General features: G+C 44.7%; 1 protein-coding gene across 1 annotated transcript; it reads right to left on the bottom strand.

Moving 5' to 3' along the window:
- Nucleotides 1-4,488: 4,488 nt before the first annotated feature.
- On the bottom strand, nt 4,489-6,775 carry LOC143578721 (microtubule-associated protein 70-1-like). Its single transcript, XM_077062203.1, has 5 exons — nt 6,623-6,775; nt 6,411-6,557; nt 5,967-6,038; nt 5,463-5,879; nt 4,489-4,704 (listed from the first exon to the last, which is right to left on the bottom strand). Exons 1-5 carry the CDS (start codon nt 6,752-6,754, stop codon nt 4,489-4,491), a joined length of 984 nt encoding a protein of 327 aa, XP_076918318.1. The 5' UTR covers nt 6,755-6,775.
- Between the last annotated feature and the right edge of the window lie 850 nt (nt 6,776-7,625).

Raw genomic sequence — 7,625 nt, 5'->3', positions numbered from 1 at the left:
ATAAAGGCCAAAAGAACCCTACGCACCTGTAGGGTCGATCACAGGCCGATAGCCACCAAACCCATCGCCTGAACCTAAGGGAAATCCATCCAAAAGGTCGGGCAGATGGGAAGGTGACAAAGATTGGCGAGAAGCCCTGCGCGTACCTGATGGGCCGGCTGTCGTTGCCGGTGGCGGAGGCATAGTAGCGGCCGCCGTGGTCGCCGCCACGGTCGCCGCCACAGAATCCGCAGCAATCGTAACCGCCGGCTCGGTGAAAGATGCTGTAAAAATCGCACTTACCACCGGCGGTGACGTCATCTCAGCTGGAACAGTCGGCTCAAGGGAGTGAGCAACTGATCCAGCGGAAGCAGGCGCAGGCGCCTGGGTCGTCGCCTCAGGTAGGCTGACCGAGCCTACCGTCATCGGCGGAGGGGTACTCCTCTGCGCTTCACCCTGGAATGCGTCAACATCCACGCCTACACAAGAAGATAAGTGTTTCAATAAATTTATAAAGTGATAAATCTACAAAGATAAGGATGTTTGTACTTACGGGTTTTCTTGAGCCTGAACGTACGGACGGGCGGGGACGAGCCCGATGGAGCCGGTCTCTTGATGCCGGTCACCGTCGTCGTCGTTGGTTCTCCGGAGGTAACAGTCGTAGCCTCCGGAGCAGTGGTCTTCTCACCACCGGGGTTCCCCGCCACCTCTTCACTATCTGACTCGGTGTCAGATAGAAGCACCGGATCAGCTGTGGAGGCCACCTTCTCCTTCCCTTTCCCGCCGGCAGCCCTCTTCTTCTGCACCAACGGAGGACCATCTGCGGATTCCTCAGAAGAAGACAGGATGTCAGGAATTCCAGCAGCGGGTACAGCATTGAGGGGTGGAGGATAGAATAACGCCTTACCTGGCCGCCGGTGGCTCAGGATCTCGTGGCCCAGCGGATAGACCTCCACAAACCGATCCGCCGTTTGTTCCAAGATGGGCAACTCGTTCTCGTCTAGAGCACGAGTACCCACCCGCACGGGACCGTCAGCTTCCCGCGGGTACAGGAGCGACTCCAAATCGTTCCCCTCTGAAAGAAAAGAAACAGTTATAAGACAAACTCATATCAGCAAGAAAGACAAGACATACCATAAGGAATAGAGTTCAAACCGTATTCGAGAAGGATGGGAAACCGAGACGCCTCCTTCCATACCCGGCTCATCCCCAGCATCACCATCCCGGACTCCGCAAACCGGTAAACCGGAGATTGGATCCGAGATATCTTCGCGAACCATTCCGCCTCCTGGTAGTTGGAAGCGTGAAGGCTCGGAAGCGCTTGCCCCTTCTTAAACTTCATGGCAATGGGGATGGCGCGGGCAGAAATGTAGAAGAACTCCCGCTTCCACGATCGGAGACTGCGCTCGGTCGCGCAAATCTTCAAACCCTTGATCCGGGTTGTCAGGGTGTACCACCCCTGGATGCACCTCCAAGTATAGAAGGTCATCAGGCGGTCCACATAGGGCTCAATGCCCAGAATTCGGCACACCCACTCGAAGTGCCGAATCTTGGCAATCGCCATCGGATGCACCTCGGTCAGGTGCACACCGTGCCTCTCCAGGACACGGTACACAAACTTTGTCAATGGGAACCTAAGGTTCCCATAAACAAAGAATGCAGCATATACCCCGATCTTGCCGCTGGGGGCATCGTACACAGTCTGCTGGGGTTCAGGAAACTCAGGCTCAAGAGACTCAAGCATGAATTTCCTGACGACGTACTGGTACAGATCGACAGGTAGAGCACACTGGCACTCGCCAGCAGTACTCCTATCGTCGGCTACAACTTCAGCATCATGGGAAGACATATTGCAGAGGAAGAAGAAATGATTTCGGAGGAATGCTCAACTAAATAAGGGAGTATTCACCAGAAATCGCCTTAGAGATGAACAGAAGAAGTGAAGGTGTGAATTACAAAGGACCCTCTTCCCCTTTATATAGTGATCGCAATTAATGCGATGAATTTAATGCGGAGGAGAGAGAAATTGAAGGTGCAATGGAACCGTGACATGTGGCACCAGGCAAGCTGGCAACAGCTGTTGAAAGGACGAGTGCCATTAATTTTGCGGCCACGCGCCCGAAAAATCGCGCCCACGCGCCGTAAAAAGCGTCTGGAATGACCATATAATGTCACGTCGCCATAACTTCCAGCACGTCCTGACACAGTCAGAAGAAACCGTCGCACGACGACTGTTCTTATCCTTTCACCAACTCTTCAAATTTCAAAAATTCAAAAAGATTCGAAAAGTAAGCGGGAAAAACCCCTTACCCTGGCTATCCAGTTGACCGTAAGACGGCTGCGGGTACAGTGTTAAGGCAAAACCCTTCACATACCTAGCACCCGCAGGGAACAGAGGCCAAGAATACCCAACTATGAAGTCGGGTGCGGGTACAGTGTTAAGGCAAAACCCTTCACATACCTAGCACCCGCAGGGCACGGAAACCGGAAAAACCCAACTATGAAGTCGGGTGCGGGTACAGTGTTAAGGCAAAACCCTTCACATACCTAGCACCCGCAGGGAATGGAAACCGGAAAAAACCCGACTATAAAGCCGGGTGCGGGTACAGTGTTAAGGCAAAACCCTTCACATACCTAGCACCCACAGGGAAGTGAAGCCGAGAAAATCTTGGCATTCCACCCAACTACAAAACGGGCACATGTACAGTGTTAAGGCAAAACCCTTCACATACCTAGCACCCACAGGGAAGTGAAGCCGAGAAAATCTTGGCATTCCACCCAACTACAAAACGGGCACAGGTACAGTGTTAAGGCAAAACCCTCCACATACCTAACACCCGTAAAAAGTCATACCTCGGCACCCAATTGTAAGTCGGGCGCGGGTACAGTGTTAAGGCAAAACCCTTCACATACCTAGCGCCCGCAGGGGATTAAACGCTAGGAACACCTCGGCAACCATAAGTCAGGTGCGGGTACAGTGTTAAGGCAAAACCCTTCACGCACCTAGCCCTGCAGGGATTTAACGCCAGGGATACCTTGGGAGTAAAGTAACTAATAAGACGAAGTGCGGGTACAGCGTCAAGGCAAAACCCTTCGCATACCGAGCACTCCATGGGAATTGAAACCAAGAAGGATATTCTGGGCCATGCTTGCAGAAACGGGATTAACATCCCCGCATAGCGGGAACGTCAAGAACTAGATTGTTTGAAACTTCAGGATGGAATTGGTGGTTATAACATGATTGATCACTATGTTCAAAACCACCAAGACCTCATGGAAAATCTACACAAAAGGTTCTAAACGCTCCTGACTTGCGGGGAGGTTACAGACCTATCCGCATCATCCCAGAGATCAAGCAGAACATTGGGAAATTCTGCGTGACATTGGGAAACCCGTGGGTAAGACTTCCCGCGGAAAACCCATAAAACTAAACCCTTTTCAAAAACCCCTTGCTTAAGTCCAAAAGTTCACCTCACTTTATTAAACATTCATGAGAAGAACATTGGACTGGGGGGACTTGAAGAGGTAGGTCCCAGCAGAGGTGGTTAGGACCCGCAAGACTCCCTTAAAAGGAGACGTCTGCGCAGTTGAACACGCAAGATTCCTTAAACGGACGTCTGCGCAGTTGAACCCGCAGACTTCACCATAGGGACGTCTGCGCCGCGACCTACCAAACCCGCAGAACCCACCACGCTCAGAGTTGTGACGACCTCACATGCGGTACGCAAGCTGGTCCCGCAGGAAATGCCTCCCTATGGTTTCCAAGTATCCGCCTGTTCCCGCATATGCGGATACCCGCCATTAGGGACTGGCCACCCGCGCAGCATGGCTACACGCATAAGGCTCAAACTCATAATAATTCAGTAGTCACCTGAAGAAGGAATGAGCAAAGCCGGGAACATTCCCGCATAAAGGCGGGAGGGGGAAAACTCCCGCCTAAATGAGCCAGTCCGTATAATAATGGAGGATCTTTTGTGTGATACCTGACGAGGTATGGACAAAAGATCTGACCAACGATACGACAGCTCACTGACAGCAGCATGGCAGACAACACGCCACAGCACTGTGACCAATAGCCGCCGCCTGCTCACCAACTCCTGCCATACCACGTGCCTAGCCTGTAGTTGGTGGAAAAGGAAAAGTGAACAGCACGCCTGGTCACTGTCAGCCGCTGCCTATCCACCAATTACCAGCAGAGCACGTGTGTAGGCCACAGTTGGCAGAGTAGTAGGCCGGCTAAACCTCCTTGGAAACCCACCTTCGGCTATAAAAGACATCAAATGGTATTATCATTTCATCATCTAATATCTTGTATAATTTACCTGATAACTGCTCTAGTATTAATAATATACTTTTATATTCAAAGAGTAATATAGACTGATTCTCACGCCGGAGGGTGGTCACAAGGAGGAACCCCCCCCCCCCCTTCTTAGTGACGAGCTCACGGTGTCTGTTTTGCAGGTTATCGGAAGAACCATCTTGCCGGAATTAACCCCTCGTGGGAAACGTCTATCTAACCCTCAGGTTACTCGTAATCTGCCGGGGTTCGACTGGTGTTTCTTCACTTGGAGTACTCGTACTCATACGCCTTGCCATTTGACTGTTTTGCCCTTTACCGACACGTAAAGCCGCAAGTTCCTTTTCCATTGCATTTATTTCTCTCTTTATTTTCTTGCTCTCCACTTCCATTGCTTTGTTAAGTGTCTCAACATTCCTTGCCAATATCTGCAAATTTTAAATTAGTTGCTATTATAATATCATGTCACTTTTCAAACTTAAATTCTCATATTCACCCTTACCATAACAATATAACATATAAAACAAAATTAGTTACTAATAACAATCTTTTACTTAATAAGTGAAGAGAACATTATGCATCATGGTTTTTACAGCAATAAGTCTATAGCATTGTTTACATTAGGGGTGCTAAACAGGTCGTGTTTATGGGATGACAGACTGAATCTAAAACAAACGTGAAAATTTTACACCAACATGAAAATTGTGATAGACACATGGACCCAAACACGACACGCGATTTAAGCTATGACATAAAAACACATTAAAAAAAGGCTAAATGGGTAGCCTAACCCGATTCAGTTAGCTATACGTGTTTGCGGGTTTGAACAGAACTTGCTCAGAGCATGCTCAGAGCATGTCTTAGGTTCATGTTGTATCATAAGTTCAAACCCATGGTTTCCTTATTCGTTTTTCTTTCGCTTATCACCGAATGTGTAAATGTGAGACTTTTAAGTAATTTACAGGGATTAATATGGAATCTTGAACTTTTAAAAGTATATATATGAAATTAACTCTTACTCATATTTCATACATATATATAGAGTTATGTAATGATGGAGTTATAACTTTGTTTAATATGTTAATCAATACCCATGCAATTGCTATCACTGTCTATTTTACTAATTGCAATTTGCATGCACATGTAAAAAAACATGTAAAGATGATGAAAGAGTTCATTTGCAAACCTCAATTGTGTTATGTTTTTCTTTGAGATTTTCAGCTTTTTGTTGGCAAGCTTTTTGTAAATTCAAAACCTCCTTCTGTAGAATATCATACAACACTCCGGAAACAAAATCTTCGGATTTTGACTTTGACTCTTCTTCCTCATCAGCCTGATCATCTCCATTTGGGAATAATAGCTTATCCGAACCGACTAATTGTCTACAATCGTGCACTTTTGATGAATTGATCCCGTTTTTTAATAAATTTCTTGATGAAAATCTACTAGATGACGATCTTGATAAATTTTCAACTCCACCGAGGGACTGGCGTTTTGAACGTGTATTGCTGATAGTTCTTTCTGGTGTAGCATAAGAAACATTTTTACCAGATGATGATTGAAATCTTTCCTCCAAAACTTTGAAGCGTAATCGGTATTTTTCCTATGAATGTCACAAAAAAACAGTTATGAGAGGGAAGTTAAGTTGCAAATGATACTTTTATAAAAAACAAATAATAATAAATGATACTTTTAGCTGTGCTTCTGCTTTTGCGGTTCGTTCTGCAACGGTTAGTTTGTCTTTCAGATGCTGCATTTCTCCCTAAAAATGACCCCAAAAATACAAAACGTTATATTTATGACGTTGCTATCGTCAAGATGATCAAAACATGGTTAGCAGAGGTGCCAATTTCGACCCATTTGTACTTAAGAATGGGTCAAACTTGGGTTGTGTTGTATCTCAAACCGGTCAATTTTTTAAAAAAAGTTGGATAAAAGGAAAAAAAATCATGAGAGTTGAAAAATTACATGAAGTCAAAACTTGAATGGTTTAAGTAATGGTGATGGATCCATATTAAAAATGACCCATTTCAGGTTTCAACCTAGATCCGTTCAACGCATTACCCAACCCGTCCGACTCGTCCCTGCTAACATTTAGTTTCATTAGCTATAATAAAGAACCCGGAATGTATGCCTGTAAAACTCTTCTTTCTTCCAGCCATTGTTTTACAGGCATTACTTTACTGTCAGCATCTTTCCAGTCATTTGCAACTACAGCAGCAACACGATTTGCAGAAACTTTAGCGCGAGCTAATTCACGGTCCAATATCTTCTTTTCTTCCTACACCATGTTTTAAAAATCAGAACCGATTTAAAACACAGTTGGTTTCAGTAATTCAAACTTACATTAATCTCTTGCATTCTTCTTTCATAATCCCGCACGGCGTTAGCAGTGGCCCCACCAGCCAAAACAGCTTCTTCAAGTTCACAAACCGTTTGAGTTAACTTTTCAACCTGTGAAACTTTTTGCCGGTTCATTTTATCCAAAATTATGTTTTCTTCCTGCATAAGGATTCCAAAATTAACGCTAAATTACTTTTGGTTGTAGATTCTATTTTCTTCCTGCATAATATAAAAGATAATAATACTAATAATAACATAGTAAATAGTATGGATAAATCGCTTTTGGTGGTGGCCTGTTTTGGTGATATTCCCAAAATAGCCCTAAATTTCAAGATATTCCCAAAATAGCCCATCTAATTTGGACTGAGCAGACGAGATCTGAAAAAAAAATCCTCCGGCCAATAAAATTTAGACAAGTGTCAAAATCCGACGAGATTTTTAAAAATATTGGGGGACCAGTCCATATTTCCTATTAAAAGTTCTTGAAATTAAACAGCCTTGTCAGACGGTCTTTTAATGTTTCCTAACGTATCCCCACAACTTCCACAAACATAGGAAAATGTGCCTTTAAATTTAGTCTTTCAAGACGCATTTAGGGTGAATTTGTACCAAGAAAATGAGTTTGTAGTTTATTTCTTATGTGTTTAAATTTAGTCTAGGCCTTCAAAATTTATTTATATTCCGTATATACCGACAATATAGTATGAGATTCCGTCTTTTCCGACATGAACATCCAAAGAATATACATGAGTTATCTTCATCATCTTCCACTTCATACCACCCTAAACCATCCTCTCATATCACTCTAAACCTTATCTTCCATGGATTTTGATAATGTTGGTGTTTGTTATGGTGGTAATTGGCAAATCGTTAACGGAAGCTATGTTTATGTTCCAATAAACTGTAAACGGGGAGGTGTTAGTCTTGCTTCAAACATTAACCATTCCAAGCTAATTGATTTATTTGAAGCTCGGTTTAAGGTAACACACATTTCCCGATTATCATA

This window comes from Bidens hawaiensis, unplaced genomic scaffold (genome assembly GCF_021521415.1).
Source record: "Bidens hawaiensis isolate Kalapana, Puna unplaced genomic scaffold, B.hawaiensis_p1.1 tig00029326_1, whole genome shotgun sequence".
Taxonomy (NCBI): Eukaryota; Viridiplantae; Streptophyta; class Magnoliopsida; order Asterales; family Asteraceae; genus Bidens; species Bidens hawaiensis.
The sequence above is the reverse complement of the archived record's forward strand: the minus strand, read 5'-3'. Positions and strand labels throughout refer to the sequence as shown.

Bases quoted from the DNA above. Each gene is read 5' to 3' on its own strand.
- LOC143578721 (XM_077062203.1), bottom strand. From the start codon at position 6,754: ATGAACCGGCAAAAAGTTTCACAGGTTGAAAAGTTAACTCAAACGGTT. The intron at 6,558-6,622 runs GTAAGTTTGAAT...AACATGGTGTAG, and splicing joins GAAGAATGCAAGAGATTAAT to GAAGAAAAGAAGATATTGGA. The intron at 6,039-6,410 runs GCATACATTCCG...GGTCATTTTTAG, and splicing joins AAGAAAGAAGAGTTTTACAG to GGAGAAATGCAGCATCTGAA.